The 22,103-nt window shown below is 38.7% G+C and overlaps 1 protein-coding gene across 1 annotated transcript; it reads right to left on the reverse strand.

The window, feature by feature from the left end:
* Positions 1-480: 480 nt before the first annotated feature.
* On the reverse strand, positions 481-9,296 carry LOC130071011 (macrophage mannose receptor 1-like). The gene is made up of 10 exons (XM_056235616.1): positions 9,227-9,296; positions 9,084-9,110; positions 8,445-8,828; positions 8,013-8,348; positions 7,563-7,937; positions 7,111-7,488; positions 2,476-2,850; positions 2,046-2,387; positions 1,164-1,529; positions 481-890 (listed from the first exon to the last, which is right to left on the reverse strand). The coding sequence occupies exons 2-10, from the start codon at positions 9,106-9,108 to the stop codon at positions 481-483; spliced, it is 2,991 nt and encodes a 996-aa protein (XP_056091591.1). The 5' UTR covers positions 9,109-9,110; positions 9,227-9,296.
* Between the last annotated feature and the right edge of the window lie 12,807 nt (positions 9,297-22,103).

Here is a 22,103-nt window from a genome sequence, read left to right on the forward strand (position 1 = left end):
TCGCTCGTCTTGAAGAACTGACAGTACAGGAATGGCTTGTGGAACGAAGGATCAACTTGGCTCCGAAGCGAAAACATGCCTTTTTGCTGCCAGCGTTCTCCTTAAATACCCACGAGGTGAGGCGGAGTTACACAATGCAAAATCCGCAGACCCATGGCATTTCTTTGCCATTGGCTCGTTTTGTAGTACTCGAAGTCGATTGGCTTTCTAAGCGAAACCCCATTCGTCGTCATCCGACGGAACTCGGAGTGACAACGAAAGGGAACAGCACATATCTCCACAAACATACCATATACATCTGAATTGATGGGTCAATATGATGATCATCATGTTCACCAGAAAGCAAATAGAAGACAGAGAGCATTAGCATAAAAGTTTGTGAATTACATAAATAACAATGGCATATTAACATCAACAATTGAATGTAATAAATTTGCTTGTTTTTTCCCCTGATGCTTATTATTTTATTATTTTAATTCATTACAGAAGGTGCATTTGCTCACCACTGTAACAGAAGAAAGGCAAACTGGCAAAGCAGTTTTCATCCGTCCACTGACCAAAGTATTTTAGAGACACAGCTGTGCAGTGTTGAGCTCCCTGCTGTCCTGGGACATTTACACCATTATCTGGTTGTGCAATATCACCTGGAGTATATGGCAGCCAATATGTGAAGGAAGAGCTGCTCTGATCTGACCACAGTCTGTTTCTGTGCAGACCAATCCACACATTATAACCAGAATAATAACGTTTAACATTCCGTATCTGTTGACGCTCTGCCTCATCTCTCACACTGGCCAGGTCTGTGTAATTCTCTCTGCAGTATCTCTGAGCTCCAGTCCAGGTCCTTCTCTCATTTACAAAAACATACTTCTGAGCGGCGTTTTCTGTACCTAAGATAAAATTTAGTGGATGAAAATCAGTCAATTTATTTGTTATTTGTCAAATTTATAGCTATATAATAAAATACATTTTGAAAACAAAAAACATTACTAATTAGCCAGTAATTTCCTTTTTCTCCCAATAATTTGGGGTTTAAATGTGGAAGAAAAATATTGAACACTTCAAGATCTTTCAGGACTGAAAATTCCTTTTTTGACAAATCTCAAAGCAAAAGAAGATATATACACACACACAATTTTTTTTTTTTACTTATAATGTCTTACCATTGTAGCAAACAAATGAGTAATAATTTTCACATGATGAATTAAACCAGTTTCCATTATAATCCATGTAAACACACAGTTCATTCGGCTTATTGTTGGATTCTTGATACCAGTTCCTGAAATCTCTCTCTCCATCCTGATAGAAATCATTGTTTTCCAATGACCATCTCCAGCTGTTCACATCATCATACTGTCCAATCCAGGCTGAGCCATTGTAACTCCCATTAACTGTGTTTATCAGCCTGTTCATTTCCTCCATGTTATCAATGGTGGCCAGATCAGTGTAATTCTCTCTGCAGTGTCTCTGAGCTTTAGTCCAGGTCTTAGACTCCTTCACAAAGTGATACTCCCGGGATGATGCTAATGCTGGCAAGGTGGGAAAAAGGTGCATGATAAAGAATATTTGTAAGGACATTTTGGATTTGGAATCAATGGACTTTTGTAGAGTGTTTGTAGACTAAATAAGAGGATCAAAATATATATTTTACATATTTTGGTAACACTTTAAAATAAAGTGCCGTTAACTAACGTTAACAGACCAGTACATTAATGCTAGCTCAGGTTCATTAATTTTTTTTTTTTTATAATAATGTTTTTTAATAAATGTTGAAATTCACATTAAGTAAGATTAACAAATGCATTAGAAGGTTTTTTTTTTTTTTAGTTCATGTTAAATAATGTAGTTAACTAATTGTACTAGTACAATTAGTACAATAGTGATTGTAACTAGTGTCACACATATCTTTTTAAAATATGATGAAAAAATAAATCTGGAAATGTTGAATAACATTTCTAAATAAATAACGTCTGTCTGCCAGAGAGTGGTGTACACTTAAAAGTCAACCTTGTGCATTTCTTAACGGAGGTGCATGTAATACTCACCACTGTAGCAAATGAAAGATAATGCAGTATTGCAGTTTTCATCTGTCCAGCTCCCAGAGTCTCTAAATGACATTGCAGTGCAGTTTTCACTGTTTCCAGCATTATCTGGCTGTCCTGTCCTCCAGTTACTGAATGAAGAGTTGCTCTGATCTGACCAAGATCTGGTTCTGTACAATCCAATCCAAAAATCGGAAAAATACTGTAATGACTGAAGTTTGAGGTTTTCAGTCTCATTCCTGATACTGACGAGGTCTGTGTGATGTTCTCTGCAGTAACTCTGAGCTTCAGTCCAGGTTTTGTACTGGTAAACAAGCACGTAACTTGTACTAGCATTCACTCTTCCTGCAGGGAATAAATGTGTATGTGATGTATCCATGGTATCATAAATATATTGTTCTAAAAACTTTAAAAAGTCAACAGGAGTTCTCACCATCATAGCAAACAAATGGAAGTGTATAGTAACAAGAGATTTCACGCCATGTTCCCCAATAATATGACATGTCCACACACAGACTCTGTCCACCTGGGTTCATTGGTTGCTGGACATACCAGCTTTTAAATCCTCCTTCTAAACTTGCATTGTCCATAGACCATTTCCAGCTGTTCAGATCATCATAGAGACCAATCCAAGCTGAGCCATAGTAAGGCCTATGTACTGTTTTAATGAGCCTGTTCATTTCCTCCATGTTATCAATGGTGGCCAGATCAGTGTATTTCTCTCTGCAGTGTCTCTGAGCTTCAGTCCAGGTCTTTGAATCATTTACAAAGTGATACTGATGGGTGCATGAAGATTGTGTGCAGGTTCCTGTAAGTTTAAAATAAACAGAGAAATACATTTGATTATTCTTTGCAATCACCAATATCATGAAACTATTAAAATGGTTTTATTGTGGAGGTTTTTCAAATGTAATTTAAATTAAAGCTGCAAGCAGTATTTATCGGGGTTCAAGCGGTTTAAGGCCTTTGCGTAAGCACATGCGTAAAAAGATATTAGCCTATGTTTTATTTAGAAAGCATGTAAACACTTTGAAAACTTAGGGAACCAAAAGTAATTTATAAAAGATCTTATAAGAGATTCAGTCAAGAATGTAAATAATGTATGTTGGATTGATGTTTATAAGGAAGTTCATCCTGATAATGCATTGTCAGCATTTGAAAGATTATTTTACCCTTTGGTGGACAAACATGCACCTATGAAAAAATTTACAGTGAAGAATGTTATGGATTGTTAATGAGTTGAAAAACATTATGTTTGAGAGAGATGGCAAAGGGTATACAGCAAACAGAACTGGGAACAAGGAGGATTGGGACGTCTATTGCAAATTAAGAAATCAAGTAACTAAAATTAATAGGAAAAAGAAAATATTGTTTTACAAAATTAAAATAAGTGAATGTAAATATGATTGTAAAAAAATGTGGAGTACACTCATTTCATTAATGGATAGGAAATCAAGTCAAATTCCTTCTTTTACTCATTTTTAACCATTTTTAAACCATATGAAATTGGAAATTATTTTAATGATTTTTTCACAAATATAGTTGATAAATTAAGAGAAGAAATGTTGTTTGGCAGAACCAGTTTGCCACATCTTTAATATCAGTATTGAAAAAGGGATTTTTCCTTTAGCTTGGAAAGATGCAAAGGTTATTCATCTACAGAAAGCACTGGGTTTCAATGGTCATAATAGTCGACCAATAAGTTTGCAACCAGTTCTTAGCAAAGTATTGAAAATGATAGTTTGTGAGCAAATTCAATTATTATTTAAGGATAATAATTTGCTCTCTAATTTTCAGCATTTATGTTGAGAGAGCACAGATTGATGACAATAACTTTGTAGGAGCAATATTGTTAGATTTTAGCTCAGCTTTTGATGTAGTGGATCATAAATTATTGCTGGATAAACTGAAATGTTACAAATTTACTTCTCATACTGTGCATTGGTTTAAAAGTTAACTGTCTAATGTGACAATGTGTATTTTATAATGGAAGTTATTCAGATGTGAAAGAGTTGCAATGTGCTGTGCCTCAAGGAAGTTGTTTAAGACCAATGATCTTCCTCTTGTTTTAAAGTGTGCATGGACAGTCATGTATGCAGATGATAAAACATTATATTTACCTGCAACATAAATTAAGCAGTTGTCTACTGCATTGGATGAGGAAATACAATTGGTCATAAAGTAGGTACGGAATAATAAGTTGGTTCTAAACTTGATAAAAACCAAAAGCATTGTGTTTGCATCAAATTGCATCAAAAGTTAAATTTGTCTGTAAAGAGTGTGCCTATTGAACAAATAGAGGAAATAAGACTTCTTGGAGTTATATTAGACAGTAGGCTGAAGTGGTCAAACAGAAAATATGGTAACAGGTTTGGGAAGAGGTTTGTCACTTATTAAGAGATGTGTAAACTTTTTACCACAACACTGTATTTCTAAAATTGTGCAAACAATGGTTCTTGCTTAGATTATTGGCCAGTGGTGGTCGAGTGCATCAAGTAAAGATAAAAAAAATGAACTAATTGAAAAATTACAATTAGTCCAGAACAGAGCGACACGACTCACTTTAAACTGAAATAGGGCTAGTATAATAAGAATGCACTTGTGAAGGATTGTCTCTATGCTTTGTTTTATAAGAAATATTTCTGCGTCTAGAGTTCCTAATGTCCTGTACTCTCAACTTTTGTATAGTAGTACTAGTCATAATTTTAACACCAGACATGGATAAAAGCAATGTTTTTTTATTTTCTGTTTCGAAAAATACTGCAAAACAACGGACTGTAACGCCGGGTTCACACCGGACGCTGAAGCGACGCGGAACGGAAATTCACGCGCGGTCCGGCGCGTGCCTGTTCACACCAGACGCGTGTTCTTCGCGGAGGTCGACAAGCGCTTCTGCTCAGTTGTTTATTCAGAGCTATTTTTTTTTTTACATCATGGGTAAGTAAATAACCTCATAATATAAATACACCATGTTTCTGTAACCAAGAAGTTTGTGCCTCTCCCTCTCGTTGTTTCCCTGTTTGTTTGTGTGTTCGCATTTGTCACTCGCGGTATTTTAATTTGAAAATTGCTTTTATTTTGACAATTGACCGGATAGTCGAGTGTTTCTTGGTGTAACTTATTTCCGGAATTGACGCGGATCACTCACGGCTCGCGGAAAAAATAGACCAGACGCCGAAACTGGCGCTTCACGGCGCGTGCCGCCTGCGCCGCACCGCGGCGCTCCGCGTCTGGTGTGAACGACACCATAGGTTAACATGGGCGCCGAAAGGAAGCGGCCTCCGTTCCGCGCCGCTTCCGCGGCGCTTCAGCGTCCGGTGTGAACCCGGCGTAATGTATAGAGGAATGAAAATATGGAATGATTTACCTTTGATATTACATATTTTTTAACAAGATAAATGAGTTAAAAAATATATTTAAAGGGACATTTAATGGCACAATATTCGTCCTTCGGATGAGACATTAAACCGAGGTCCTGACTCTCTGTGGTCATTAAAAATCCCATGGCACTTCTCGTAAAGAGTAGGGGTGTAACCCCGGTGTCCTGGCCACATTCCACCCATTGGCCCCTGCCAATCATGGCCTCCTAATGATCCCCATCCACTGAATTGGCTCTATAACTCTCTCCTCTCCAACTATAGCTGGTGTGTGGTGAGCGCACTGGCGCCGTTGTACTGTGGCTGCCGTCGCATCATCCAAGTGGATGCTGCACACTGGTGCTGGTTGAGGAGAGACCCCCTGATATGATTGTAAAGCGCTTTGGGTGTACAGTAGTACATATGAAAGCGCTATATAAATGCCTCATTCATTCATTCATTCATTCATTCATTCACAATATATAGTAAATTGTTGATTTTGATATTTGGAATGAATGTTGGGTTAGTATGTTTCATTGACTTGACTTTTTATTGTTGTTGATTAAATGTATTTTTGTATTTTTTACTTGTTGTGACCCCAGCCACTGCCTAGGTAGTAGCTAATGGGGATCCAAATAAACAAATAAACTTAGATCACAGATGGAAAAGACCATTTACAGCAATACAGGCAATTTACTAAGGAAAAATATGTTTTTTTGACAGTTATAGCACCATGTCTTGCCTGATCGCCACCACTTTTATTAGGTGTCCTCAAAGTGTGCCCATACATATGTGTGTCAAATTTGTTGTAAATATCTAATTTTGTTTTGAAGTTTAGACACTTTAATGAGAGCATAAAAATTATCCATTGATTGAATTGTTTTGTCAGTTCCAATCATAAATTTTACATTTGTTTTGACATCATTTTGACGTTATTGTTTAGCTATTGACCTATGTTTTAAATTTTTTTTTCAATGTTTTGTCTCGATCTGACTGAACAGTGTCGAAGATAATCGCAAGTTTTTTTAAGCAATACATGACACCGTTACACAAACCATAAGGCGAAACCTGGCCTGTTTGGTATCGCTGGACTCGACAAGGATTCAGGAGTTTAAGGAGGTCACTTTCGTGAAAAACGCTGGCATGAAACTTCTCAGGCTCCTTCAGGGCATTGTGCTGATGACGCATACTGAGTTTTTTGAGATACGCCAATGTTCTCATAAACTATCATGGCACCCTGGACAAAGACACTGCATCCCAATTTTCATCGGACTAACGGTAGCGTGTGGTTAGCGTGTTTTGGAAAAACCCAAAATACCCGAAAATTTTCCCAGGGTGACGAGCAAATCCGACTTCTAAATCTACAACTTACGGTTCGGTCTGCCCGATCAATTTTAGATGGAGAATGCTGCATCATGGGAAAATTAACAATTACAATGGGGTTTCAGCGCTACGCGCTTGAACCCCCAAAAATATATATGTATATTTTATATTAACTGGAAAAAACAGCTTTTGCATGGTGCAAATTAAAATATTCATGTGGTAAGTTGTTTCAAAATCTATATAAAATATAATTTAATATTTTATTTTTTAATGTATATTATATATGAGTAAATATATATACATTGACTTCTGATAACACTTTTTGTAATGTCTATAAAAATGTTGGTCTGCGTAAAAAAAAGGAAAAAAAAGAGAAAAAATAAACTCACTGTTGAAGCAGATGAATGGCATGCTGGATAAGCAGTTCTCATCAGTCCATCGGCCTAAATGGCTGAATGATACTGCAGTACATAACTGAGAAAACCATTGGCCATAACCATATTGACCATTATCTGGTTGCTGTGAAGAATATGGAATTTGTGGTCTCCAGTCTTCATATTTGGTAATCTGACCGTTTGACCAAACCCTGTTTCTGTACAGGCCGATCCAGACTCCATATCCACCTGCTGTCTCAAGGATCCTCTGGTTCTCAGTCTGATTTCTCACATTGGCGAGATCTGTGTAATGATCTCTGCAGTATCTACGAGCCTCTGACCAGTTTCTCCCATCAGTGATTCTGATGTAACTCTGTGTAGCATTCACTCTACCTGTGATTTGAAATATACAACACATTTCATAGACGCACAGAAATACTCACAGAAGAAAAAAGAAATGTCCTTACCATCAAAGCAAACGAATTGCAGTGTGTAGTCACATGATGAATCAAACCATTTTCCATTATTTTCCATGTAAACACACAGTTCATTCCCACCACTGTTGTCTGGTTCAGGATAGAAGTTCCTGAAATCTCTCTCTCCTTCCTGATAGAAATCATTGTTTTCCAATGACCATCTCCAGCTGTTCACATCATCATACAGTCCAATCCAGGCTGAACCATTATAACTCCCATTAACTGTGTTTATCAGACTGTTCATTTCCTCCATGTTATCAATGGTGGCCAGATCAGTGTAATTCTCTCTGCAGTGTCTCTGAGCTTCAGTCCAGGTCTTAGACTCATTCACAAAGTGATACTGGCGTGATGATGTCAAAGATGACACTGTGGAGAAAGTGTCAGTTTTATAGCATTCAATTTTTTTTGACAGCCTGCCCATTAAGACAGATTTCTACTCACCACTGTAGCAAAAGAAAGGAAATACATAATTGCAGTTTTCGTCTGTCCATTTCCCAGAGTCACTGAATGAGACTACAGTGCAGGATCCTGGAGTATCTGGCTGTCCTGTCGTCCAGTTACTGAATGAAGAGTTGCTCTGATCTGACCAAGATCTGGTTCTGTACAGTCCAATCCAAACATTATAATAATTCTGAAATAAATACTGTATCTTCTGGTTTTCAGGCTCATTCCTGATACTGACGAGGTCTGTGTGATGTTTTCTGCAGTAACTCTGAGCTTCAGTCCAGGTTTTGGACTGGTAAATAAAAACTAAAGTATCACTGGCGTTTTCTCTTCCTGAAAGATATTAATATCATATTAAGCTCAGAGAGAGGTTGGTTTGGTTCTGTTAAACTTTTGTTTACTTTCTTAGACATTCTATTGACAGCTTACCATCATAGCAGACAGTAGGATAAAATGCATTGGAGCAGCTTGTTGTATACCATATCCCCATGTGTATAAACACACACACACTTTGTCCTCCATAATAGTCTGGTCCTTGGTCATAAAAGTTCCTGAAGTCTTTCCCTCCTTCCTTGAAGAAATCACTGTCCTCTAGAGTCCATTTCCAACTGTTCAGATCATCATAGAGTCCAATCCAGGCCAAATCAATGGAATCATCATTCACTGTATCCAATAACTGGACCGTCTGTTGTTCATTCTCAATGGAGGCCAGATCAGTGTATTTATCTCTACAGTATCTCTGAGCTTCTGTCCAAGTCTTGGATTCATTCACAAAGACATACTGAGGGAGACTCAAGGTGAAGGTGATAAAACCTGTTAAAGACAAGTTTATTTTTCAAATGAGAAAACAAGGACCAAATGGGTAAGTGTACTCTATTCTGCATTCTGACTGTATTCTCTGACAGTGTACTCTAACTGTATTCTCAAAATAGTACAAAAAAAAACAAAAACAAAAAAAAAACATTACTGCATTATCAGTCACCAGACAAATGCTAAATCACGCTCTTATACAAAAATGTCAATTTACGATTTTGATGATAAAATATTTAATGGAAATCTTTGTCTTACCTGATAACAGAAGCAATGGAAACATAGCTGTGGAAACATATTAAGCACATGTAAATGTGATAAATAAAACAATCAATCAAATTATTTGTTCTATTTTCATTATTTATTACTTTAATGTTTTAAATGTCGGGACGACAGTTTACCTTTTGATTTGAAGCCTCTTCTTTTCTCTTGCTCCTGCTGCTTCTGTTATAGATTACCTGACTGTCTTAATATTTATAGGGTGTATTAAATATGGGTGGATCACTTGTATAAATTCATGTGACACAAAGAAACCTGTTGAGTCATTATAAATGTACTCTATGAGAACCTTCCACATGTTGTTACATGAAACTAGTGATTAAACAACAGTTGTTCCATCTTTCTGAACTTGTGAGTGCAGATGTCTTGGTTGGTTTGTGGACATAATATATCAACAAAATCTGTGATGCACTGCAACACTAAGCTATGGAAATATATTTTAATATTTGATACAACTGCACAAAGTGTCTAAGCATTTCTCATTATCATTTTTAAACCATAAAGGAAAAGAATGTCTAAACAACTCAAGACTAAATCATTTATTCCTGCAACTCATGTTTTGATCAAGGCGAAGAACATGTTAAAAAAAGAGCCTATGCCTTAATTCACAGTAAGCCTATTCATCAAACAGTAGAATGAACAACATGCAACATTCATTTGACACACTTTGTCAACAATACTTAAAAGTTCAGTGATAGTACAAAAAAAAACCTAAAACAAAGTGTAACAAAATCCAAACCGTCATCAAGGAATGCTGTCCATCCCGTTTAATGGGCTGGTTTTATGAAATGCATGGTAAGGTTGCAGGGGAAGACCTCACCTTATAAATTTGACCTCAACTTCTTCTTTTTTTAAAGACACTGCAGTGTTGAGCTCCCTGCTGTCCTGTGAGAGTTAAACCATTATCTGTTTGTGCAACATCACCTGGAGTATATGGCAGACAATATAACCAAAGAGCTGCTCTGACCACAGTCTGTTAGCCTGGCTAAGGTCTGGGAACCACATGTTCATTTTGTCGTATTTGAGGCGTGGTTTACGAATGCCCAGAGCCGTTTATTGGGTGCTAAGAATGTCTATCAAATGCGCCTGTATGTAGCTCATAGCCAATCGTTTCAATCATACCAGATGACGTAGCCTATGTAGAGCGACAGAAATTTGACGAGGAAGAAGACGATGGGTCAGAGATTTATGTGTACATTATGGCGTGTATCTAACGGCCGTTCCACACCGCATGCGTAAGCGGCGCGTATTTTTTCCGGTGTGCATGTTAATCAATGAGTGCATTCACACCGGGAGCAGGAGCAGCGCATGAGCGTCGAGCAGGAGCGGCGCATGAGCAGCAGTGACGCGGGGGTTTCGGCGTCGAATCTGTTTTTGCTGCTCTGCTCACGCTAAATTAAAGTGAAAGCACACTTTTGATGGACAAAAATAAATATGATTTCACACAAAAAGTGCCCAAAATGCACAGAATAACCATGTCTAGTGAGTTTTAACAAGAACTTGAGTAGGCAAATAAAAGAAAATAAAGACTCAAAAATATTAATAGAAGATTTAGGCTACCCGGTAAAAACTTGTTTTTAATTATTCAGTTTGGGTGAAAGTTGTGTATTATATATATATATATATATATATATATATATATAAAAAACTAAAGTAAACTAGCCAGAAAATATTATATAACGTTCTTTTAGTTTATGTAACACACAGACAGCTACATACGGTAGGCTAGCACAACCCAAATCAACCCAGAGTGTGTGGTTTATTTGTGTGTTTTGTTTTTTATCCGCGGAGTTGCAGTCTTGTAAATATATCGAAAGTATGACTGAAACTAGATTGGAGCCATTTTTTGGGTTGTTTTGTTGTTTAACATTTATATGCGAATGTTGTACACCTCCCCATTACAAACTTTCAAGACTATCAATGTTATAAATGACCAACTTCTAAAAACAAATGTATAGTTGTCCTTGTAGGCCTAAAGAATTGCTCGCTTATGTAGCTTTGGAGCCGCTGCTGTGACACTGTACAAACGCTTCCAGTGTGAATACTCTCACGCGTCTGCAGCTGCAGTGACGATGTTACGCTGACGCGCTTCTCAAGTGCCGCTTACGCTTGCGGTGAGAAACCTATGTGTGAAACGGCCATAAGGCTGCATCGAAAGGTACCTTCGCGTCTGCTGCCATGTTGGATCCATAGGTATAAACGTATAAACAAACTGCTTCGGTGTGTCGCATAGACGTCGTCATCGTCTTGCTGCTCCCTCCCCGTTCTGTGATTGGTTCCTTAGATGAGGCGAAAATTTGGTCCATGGTATCCAGACTACCTAGCCTGGGAAAACCCAGACAACTTCCGACAAATTTAGATTTGCTCTGAAAGTTTGTCTGGCAAAGAGCTCATTCAAGCCCATTTCCAATCCGTCGAAATCGAGGCACCAATCAGAAACGTTGGGGCGGGCTTTACACGATGACGACAGCGCTGGGATTTTGAAGCAGATTTTGCAGCTTACATTACAAAGATGGATGCCGCTGTCGAACATCACTCGTTCGAATCAGCTATCGCGTCTGTTTTAAGCGATTTGAACGTTTCCTTTTATTTAAAAACCGAGCAAAGAACAACATGTTCTCCGCCGCTCTGCATATGTCATCTCCTTCATCGCTCTGATTGGTTTTAGGTCTATGCAGTCCAGCAATAATTATGTTCATCCTAAATATAAGGAAAGGTTACCATATTTAATTTATAACCAAAATAGCACCATTTATTGTTGAAAATAAAATTTTTATTTTATTTAATGTTGCTTGAGTAAAATGTAGCCTGTTTCATAATGAAACACCCCTCTCCTGAAAATGGTCTGAGTTAGGCTATTTTTTGTTGTACGTAACGCAAAGTCAAAACGCCAGTGCTTCGCGCCAGTTCGCGGTCCGCAGCGCAAGTGAGTGACACACGATGGAGTGCGCGAATTGACGCGGTAAGACCATATACAGTAAAAGAAAAAGTAAGACCTATTGCACACCATCTCCCCAGTGTGATTGAAGCAATCGATTGCCTAAAATCGTCCTGTAAATTATCTAATGAGGCCTTATCAGATGCGCGAGGACTGAGAGAATATTTCATGTCATTTACAGTTTGTCATGTGCACTGTCCGGCTAAAACTACTCCAACTTATCGAAGATAGGATGGAATTTGCTTCTGCAGAGTGGCAGCCTTATGGTGTGTTCACACCGAACGCGAATTTAATTATTTGTGCGAGTAGATTACATACAAAGTCAATGCAAAGATGCGAATAGACGCATCATTCGCGCCGGGCGTTGCGAATGACGCGAATTGGGCGACGCGTTTGCAGCGAATGTCTTCCGTGCAAGTTGAAAACTTTGAACTCGAGCGAATGTTCAAGCGTCTAACTAGACGCTATAGACGCGTATTTGACGCTCTATTCGCGTTCGGTGTGAACACACCATTAGATGTTGGACAGGTCGCGGGAATGGGGTTGTTTCATGACAATTTTCTTTCTTTTTTTTTCATTGGTTGTTGCGTTAAATCGTACCCATACAATAGTTCTATTTTCTGATCGGCTTTTGTGTAGCTCGACTAACAACACAGAACGCGCTTGATTCCTGCCGGGTCCAAAGTGAGAGCGGCGCGGCCAGAGACATTTTGGGCGCTGCGGCATATTAAATATATTATAAATCGTTTTTCCGCTTGAGAAATACAATGTGTGGCAGGAGTGCGTGACAAAAGATCGAAATGAGTGACTGTCATCCTCAATGCGTGACACTTGAGAGCCCTGGGTGTGGGTGTGGGTGTGTGTGTGTACAAGACCCCATCACTGAGTAAGTCTCTCTCAGTTAAATGTATTTGTTAATGTAGGAGAGAGAGAGAGAGAGAGAGAGAGAGAGAGAGAGAGAGAGAGAGAGAGAGAGAGAGAGAGAGAGAGAGAGAGAGAGAGAGAGAGAGAGAGAGAGAGAGAGAGAGCACACGCATGATATGAGTAGCCTATTGCAGATTTGGGGAGGGCCCATTCACTGGACCTTTTCAGGGGCCCAGTCATTTCTGTGGGCGGGCCTGTGCAGACCAATTCATACTTTATTACCATAATACTGTAATTACTATCTGTTGACATTCACAGGTCTGATCTCACTCATGGCCCAGATGACTGATGTCATTCCATCTCAGTTCAAATTATTTGAATGTCACAGTATGGAAGAGCTTGAGGCTGATGCGTGATCAGACTTTGGTGTAGATTAAATGAGACATTAAAGGGATACTCCACCAGTTTTTCTTATTAAACTATGTTATTCCCTTAACCCTTTGACACGTACGATCACACCGGTGTGATCAGTCTTGGCTGGTCCCTGGAGCGTACGATCACACCGGTGTGATTAGAACGTTCAGTGAATCACGTGATCAACTGCTAAATTCAAAATTTCAAACTTTAGCTTTTACTGCTTTCCCGCTTTGACTGGCACTGAGCCAGAGACGGACGTGCACAGCTCTCATCATTATCACAACTGTTCAGTGTATTTTAATGTTTATTTTAGGTTTCATTCACTTTAAATTACATTACACAATAACAAATATATAGTTTATTATTGCACACTAATATTTATAACAGCAAAATAACCTTTTAAACATGTAATATTAATATTTATTCGAGTCAAACACACCTTGTAGAGAAAACGGCCGTTTCACACAGCAAGCGTCAGCGACGCGTGCATGTTAATCAATGAGTGGATTCACACCAGGAGCAGGAGCAGCGCGTGAGCCTCAAGCAGGAGCGTCGCGTGAGATGCAGTGAAGCGGGGGTTACTGTCATATATTTCGGGAGACATGGATGATCTTGCATGTTGTAAATCCAGCAGGCTCCAAGTCCAACTCTCCATCAGTGTTGTAAACAAATAATGGCGGGGCCCATAGCCCGTATATCTTACCGATCAACTAACATGATCTTTTTTTCTCTAAATATTAAAACCACATTAGGAGTTCCCTTACATATATTTAACCATGTTAATAACTACAAGTTTGTAAATATTTTGTATAAAAAAAATAAAAAATATTTTAACTGTCATGCATTGCGAGTCTTTTTTTCCGCTGACAAATGATGTAGAGCTGACGTCAGTTACCTCACACTCGCCTTTGTTCTAATTTAAAGACACAACTTTAATCAAGCTCACCAACTTCAGAGAAAATGACAGAAAATTTATATAAAAGACGACAACTGACAAATGAGGAAATTGAGGATTTTTTTTTTAATTCTGATGAGGAGATTTTTGACAGCGAGGCAGAGAGTGACAGCGATGAAGATCTTCCCCCAAACCTTGAAGCTCTTGACAACATTGCAGATGAAGAGACGACAGTCACGACACCAGTCCTAAATGAGGCAGAAGAGGTAAACTCATTGTTATGGAAGGCAACCAACCTTTTTAATCCTCCTGGGCCAGGCAATTTTGACAACCAGCTCTGTGGTGTGCAAAATCCACCAGAATCACCCAGTGAGGTCAATTGTTTTAAATTGTTCCTCACAGAAGATGTCATGGGAGAAATTGTGGAGGAAACAAACCGCTATGCCTCTGACTTGCAAGAAAGGGAAATTAAAGGAAAGCTGGTTAAATGGGTTCCAACAAATATCCCTGAAATTTACACATTTTTAGTGTCAGTTCTCCAATGGGGGTGATAAAAAAACCCCATCACTTCGTGATTACTGGAGCACAGACCCCATGCTCTTGACCCCATTTTTGGGGTCTTTGTTCTCACAGGATCGCTTCCTTCTGCTCCTCCGCTGTCTTCACTTCGCAAACAATGCGACAGCAGTTTCCAATGACCCGCTGAAAAAAATCAGACACATATTTACTGCTCTCACCTCCTTTCGTCACATTTTTGTGCCATACAGGGATCTGTGTGTGGATGAGTCTCTGATGAAGTGGAAAGGCAGGCTGGCATTTCGTCAGTTCATTCCATCTAAACGGCACAGATTTGGGGTCAAGTTTTTTGTTTTGTGTGATGTGCTAACTGGTTATGTGGAGGACATGATAATTTACACCGGATCTACCACTGACATCCAACATTACCCAGGACTTGGTATTTCTGGATCCGTTGTGATAACACTTCTAGCACCTTACCTAAGAAAATGTCATGTTCTTTATGTGGACAACTGGTACAGTAGTCCCACACTTTTCCAGCACCTCTTATCACTTGGCACTGGAGCTTGTGGGACTGTGCGCGCAAACAGGAAAGGGATCCCAAAGTTCACCTGTAAGATGAAAAAAGGTGAGGTGGAATTCGAAGAGAATGGGTCACAGTTGGCACTAAAATGGCACGACAAGAGGGATGTTCATGTCCTTACCACAGTCCACCCAACTGGTATGGCAGCCACAGGGAAGCTTGATCACATCACTGGGCAACCAAGGATGAAGCCAGTCTGTGTGCTGGAGTATAACAAGAAGATGGGGGCAGTTGACAAAGCTGATATGATGACTGGTTTTCATGAATACACCAGAAAGTCTACCAAGTGGTACAAGAAGATATTTTTTCATGTACTTGACACTGTTTTACTCAACAGCCACATCGTCTACCGTCAAATTACTGGTGAGAAATGGATACAAATCATCTAATAATAAATATAAACAAGATAAAAAGTGATAACATTTTTAATTAATGTAATCTAAAGTGTTAACAAATTCACAATAATAAACAGACCACACTGTCACATACTATTCTATTCTCCTCACTCCCTATTGATGTGCTCTACTATGAGTAGGAAAGGAAATCACCTCCCTACAATTCAGTACGAACCTGATGAAAGGGCTGCTGGAGGAGTATAGCACATTCCGCGGTCCAACCAAAGGAGGCCGTCCGGCCTTGGACACTCCTCTGCGCCTTACAGCCAGGCATTTCCCATCTGAAGTCCCTCAGACCACTTCCCAGGGCAGCAAGACCAGGCGGCACTGCAAGGTCTGCCTCTCCAGCACACACGCAAGGGCAAGCAGAGGCGCCTCACCAAGCACATGTGTGTGCCATGCAACACTCCCTTGTGTGCTGTCCCATGTTTTGAGGAGTACCACACACTGAAGCATTATTAAGCCTGTAAAAATTCAGAGTATATTAATTTATGATGATACTATTTTAATTATTATTTATTGTAATTATATTATTAAGTATAAAGGTATGTATAATAGTTTGTTTTAAACAAAAACATTTATCAAAAGTCAGAGTATATTTATAGATTTTTTGTTTGTTTATGATGATACTATTTTGATATTCATTGTAAATATATTTGTTATCTGTTTTGTAATTATATTAGTAAGTATACACGTATTGTGTTAAAAAAAACATTTAACTTACATTAAAATAGATTTAATAAAACATACATGAAATGTGTACATTTTGTGATTTCTTTTTAACAAATGTCATACGTTTGAATTCTATGAATAATGCTAAACTTATACTATACATATCTCTCACTAGCAAAGCAGAGAAAAGCAACATGGTATGACATCGTTAAAGGGATAGTTCACTTTAAAATGAACATTCTGTCATCATATACTCACCCTCAATTTGTTTCAAACCTGTATGAGTTTCTTTCTTCTGCTGAACACAAAAGAAGATATTTTGAAGAATGTCAGTAACCAGACAGTTAACTGGAGCCATTGACTTCTATAGTATATATTTTTTCCTACTATGGAAGTCAATGGCTCCAGTTAACTGTCTGGTTACTGACATTCTTCAAAATATCTTCTTTTGTGTTCAGCAGAAGAAAGAAATTCATACAGGTTTGAAACAACTTGAGGGTGAGTATATGATGACAGAATGTTCATTTTAAAACTATCCCTTTAAATTATATTTCCAACAAACATTTGAGCAAGCTATTGAAGCTAATAAGTGAGGTGTGACCATATATATAATTGTATATATGTATATCACACAGCTTGGTCAAATGTTTTGTATATAGGAAAATATAATTCAACAATGTCATACCATGTAGCTTTTCTCTGCTTTGCTATTGAGAGATATAAAACTCAGTAACAATATTAACTAAAACAAACAAGAAAATCGATGTAAAGGATTTAACGGCAAATATGTGCTTTGGTATATTCATGTTATGTATAACGTATCAATTCAACTGAACCCCGACTTTACCTCCTGAATGCACGGATTACTGAACATATTTGCAATGTGCAAAACAGCGCGTTGACAGAAAAACAAACCGTAATGACCACATTATTGAGCACTGTCCGTTTTACGTTCTTTATTCATATTTATTGCATGCTTGTAAATAATTCTAGATGCTTCAGAATACAATTAAAAACTAAAATATAGCCTAAAGTTACTCACCGATTGTCACTCGGCTGTTGTGAGGGAGATGCAAAGAACCATGTGCAAGCGAAATTCAAAGCAGTGGGGGGAAAACATAAACAAAACAATATCAACCATAGTCGGTACACGCTAACAATTTATTTGAGAGGTTTTGAATAAAAAATAAAGCGAAACATTCAAACTACTCACCTGCCGACGGTTATCCATGGTGCGCGCCATTGTGACTGCGAAATGTCACGTGACAAGGTTCATGCGTCTCCATGGAAATTAGAACGCGATTGATTGCAAAATAACGGTCGCAGAAAAAAACTCACGCCAGGCTGCCAGTCTGACTATTTTAGAACGTACGTGCGAAAGGGTTAACTAAGACGAGTTGATACATACCTCTCTCGTCTCAGTGCGTGCACTATATCGCTCTGTATTGCCGCAAAACTATGTTAGCACTTAGCTTAGCCCATGCATTAAATATGGGCCAAGCAGAGAAGCGACCAAACACTTCCACGTTTTCCCTATGTAAACACAGTTACTCGAGTAGTGTAACTTGACCTGGGCTGGTGACACAAAATAAACCGTTGCGCTTTTCTAAGCGTTTAAAATTGATGACTATATTGTATGGCGGAATACCATAACAAGTGCTTTTGAGCACTTCGACTTGGCGCAATAATATCTTCACTCGTGAAAAGTCCCCTTACCGGCTCCCGCTTCCTCTCCCCCTCCCTCTGACATTTCCGTCAATACAACCAACGTGACTTTTACTACCTGTGCTATTAGCAAACTGCAGATCATTTGCAATGGCGGACTTTGTAGATGATTATGACTTCTTTGTAGAAGACCCAGAGCCATTTCTGTTTGAACCCGAGTACACGGAGGAGGAATTAGCTCTTATGGACCGTGAGAGGCAAGAAAGATATGATCCAGAACAGACCGGAGCTGGCGAAAGACCACGGGCTTTCTGTAAGTGATCTGAATATTGTAGGTGTAGCCTCATCCTTTAGGCGTGTTCCTGTGCAGGTATAGTCCTCCTTTGTGAAATGTTCGAGAGTCATCAATGGTGTTTTGGGATTCTTGTTCAAAGCAGCTAACCTCTCCGCTGTATGTGGTGTGTTGGAATTCGGTGAAAAATGACAGCACTATGTACATTCTCCTTATTTTCACAACCCTTTACGATGCACGCTTTAACCATTATTGTACACAAACTAGCTTCCAACAACCTGTTACTTCGTCAACTCCGCTCAAACTACTACTAACGTTACCGGCGCATGTCACGTTGGTTGTATTGACGGAAATGTCAGAGGGAGGGGGAGAGGAAGCGGGAGCCGGTAAGGGGACTTTTCACGAGTGAAGATATTATTGCGCCAAGTCGAAGTGCTCAAAAGCACTTGTTATGGTATTCCGCCATACAATATAGTCATCAATTTTAAACGCTAAGAAAAGTGCAACGGTTTATTTTGTGTCACCAGCCCAGGTCAAGTTACACTACTCGAGTAACTGTGTTTACATAGGGAAAACGTGGAAGTGTTTGGTCGCTTCTCTGCTTGGCCCATATTTAATGCATGGGCTAAGCTAAGTGCTAACATAGTTTTGCGGCAATACAGAGCGATATAGTGCACGCACTGAGACGAGAGAGGTATGTATCAACTCGTCTTAGTTAAGGGAATAACATAGTTTAATAAGAAAAACTGGTGGAGTATCCCTTTAAAGGATTAGTTCACTTTTAAAAAAAACTTTTGCTGATAATTTACTCACCCCCATGCCATCCAAGATGTCCATGTCTTTCTTTCTTCAGTCGAAAAGAAATTAAGGTTTTTGATGAAAACATTCCAGGACTTTTCTCCATATAATGGACTTCAATGGGACCCAAACGGTTCAAGGTCCAAATGACCGTTTCAGTTCAGCTTCAAAGGGCTTTAAACGATACCAGACGATGAATAAGGGTCTTATCTAGCGAAACGATCTGTCATTTAGAAAATAAATAAAAAAGTTAAAATTTTATAAGCACAAATGCTGGCCTTGCTCTGTTCTGTGATGCGCGTTCGTGACTCTCCTGTTCGAACTCGTTCATCAAAATGAACAAATCTTTTTGAGTCATTTCGTTCATTTCTTTCATTGACTTCTTTCGTTACAGCGCGAAATAAATATGAATGAGCATCTGAAAGTGTTAAAAAGTACAACTTATCGAAATCCGTATCATGTCACATGGAATCGCTCAATCAGTGTTTCAACTGTGGAAAGGTTAGTAAAACAGCTTAAACAATGCCATGTAACGTCACATTTACCTCAGAAAAACCATATCCAGTGACCATACACTCGTTAGTCAGCTAGAAAAATTTACTCTAAAGAGGAGCATTTTGCTAAATATGCACCATATTACATATTCATTATAATTTTTAATGTTCTTCAATATTTAATTCATTGAATCAATCTGGCAAGTTTTTATGACAGCCACCATTTAAATGTTTATATTTCATATAACTTTCTTATTATAAAATAAATAAAAGTGTAATTTAAGTGTTTGTATAACTACAAATCAGTTCATTTTTACCTTCACTATTATAGTAGGCTAATAAGCCTATAGTAGGCTACAACTGACTCCCATTTGAGATTTGTTTTCCTTGAGAAAATGTGCCATGCAGCCTACCTGATATCCAAAATAATCAATATTGAATCGAATCGGAATCGAATCGAATTGCAAGCTTGTGAATCGAAATCGAATCAAATTGTGAAATTTGTGTCAATACCCAGCCCTAATGTTTTTAGTACAATACAAATATACTCAAGTATAGTTTTTATACATTTAATAGTTTATATCTACCCTAAACACACTCATGTCTGCTGTCCTGATATGCGATGGTACTAATTTGTACAATATTGTGAGAACAGTGTATATCGTTAGCGAACGTGTATACGCTATATAAGCTAACACTGGTCTCTCTCACCAAGATGGCTGTGGTCCGTCATACGAGTAAGTAGTTCCTCAGCGTCCGAAATGTCATTGCGATCCATTGTTTTCCTGTTGTCTGAATCGACCGCTCTCCCGCCCGTTACGTCACGCCCGCCACACCCATTTTCAGACGCGGAAGCAACATTTTCTTACAAAAACGACTCCAGTATAGCTTCTGTAGCGTATTTATAAGTATATTTTAAAGAAAATATAGTTCCTACATTATTTTTCTATACATTGACTCATTGGGTCCTCTAACCTGCAATATGCCCTTTAATAATAAAATCTAATGTATATCGCCAAAATGTATCAAATGTCACTTATATATTCAAAGTTAACACAATGAGGTCAAAAATTAAAAGTGACAAAAAAATTCTAAAAATGAGCTCACTGTTGTAGCAGATGAAATGCATGCTGGACAAGCAGTTCTCATCAGTCCATCGGCCTAAATAGTTGAATGATACGGCAATGCATTGCTGAAAACCCCAATGGCTGTAATTATATTGACCATTATCTGGTTGCTGTGGTAAAGTGGGAACTGCTGCTATCCAGTTTTCATAATTGGTAATCTGACCGTTTGACCAAATCCTGTTTCTGTACATGCCGATCCAGACTACATATCCACCTGCTGTCTCAAGGATCCTCTGGTTCTCAGTCTGATTTCTCAAATTGGCGAGATCTGTGTAATGATCTCTACAGTATCTACGAGCCTCTGACCAGTTTCTCCCATCAGTGATTCTGATGTAACGTTTAGCAACTTGGCCATTGTTTAAATTCACCTAAATAGTGTTTTAGACGGCTAGCTGTAGTCTCGCGCTGAAGTCCCGTTGGAACTCAGTTGTAGCCGGAAAAGGGTAAATAAATAGCAGTGTGCAGGTGGGAGGAGCGTACACTGTAAAAAATGATTTTGTGGTGAAGTAAATACTACTGAAAAAAAAACAATGTAATTTACATGAAAAACTTAGTTCAGGCAAGAATTAAAAAAACTAAGGGTGTATTCACACCAGGAAAGTCCCATAGTTCGCTTGCTTTGGACCAAATAATTTTTTTTTTTTTTTTTGGTACGGTTTGCTTTCACACTGCTCTTTTTGCAAGTGAACCAAAATTTGTAAACAAAACCACACGTGTGCTAAGGTTGTCCATTCATTGGACAAGGATTCTCAAGTAGGGAAATCAGGAAGTGCAAAAAAGGCTCAGCATGGAGATATTTCGTACTGCAATATTTGTTCTTTTACTAATTTTGTGTTATTCTGTACAAACACAATATGAAGAAACTAATGAGTATCATATGACACAATGTCATCTATACGATGTTGTAATTCGGATTTTGAGAAGACGACGATGTGCTGCAAGACGGTTCCGGCAGAGAGAACATGCTCTCATGTGCGCCTACATGCTGACAGTGGCACTGCACAGAAGACGGATAAGGTATAAAGTTTTCATTCATAGAGAGGGGCTATGTTCACAGCGCAGTGCTTTCTTGCAATTGGGTCGGTTCATGTTCACACCGTAAATGAACCGTACCAGAGTTCGTTTGGAACCGTACCGAGACCACCTCTTCAGCTGGGTCTCGGTTCGGTTGTTTGGTCCGCACCCGAGTTCGATTGCTGTATTCACACCTGCCCAAAAGGTCCGCACCAAGGGGGGAAATGAACTAGAGTTCGATTCAATCGAACCAAACAAGGCAGGTGTGAATACACCCTAAGTAAATTCCATATCAGTACTTAATTCAAGCGAGTAGAAAAGAAAGCGTA

This window comes from Rhinichthys klamathensis, unplaced genomic scaffold (assembly GCF_029890125.1).
Source record: "Rhinichthys klamathensis goyatoka isolate OS25496 unplaced genomic scaffold, OSU_Roscu_1.1 h1tg000424l_1, whole genome shotgun sequence".
In the NCBI taxonomy this organism is placed as follows: Eukaryota; Metazoa; Chordata; class Actinopteri; order Cypriniformes; family Leuciscidae; genus Rhinichthys; species Rhinichthys klamathensis.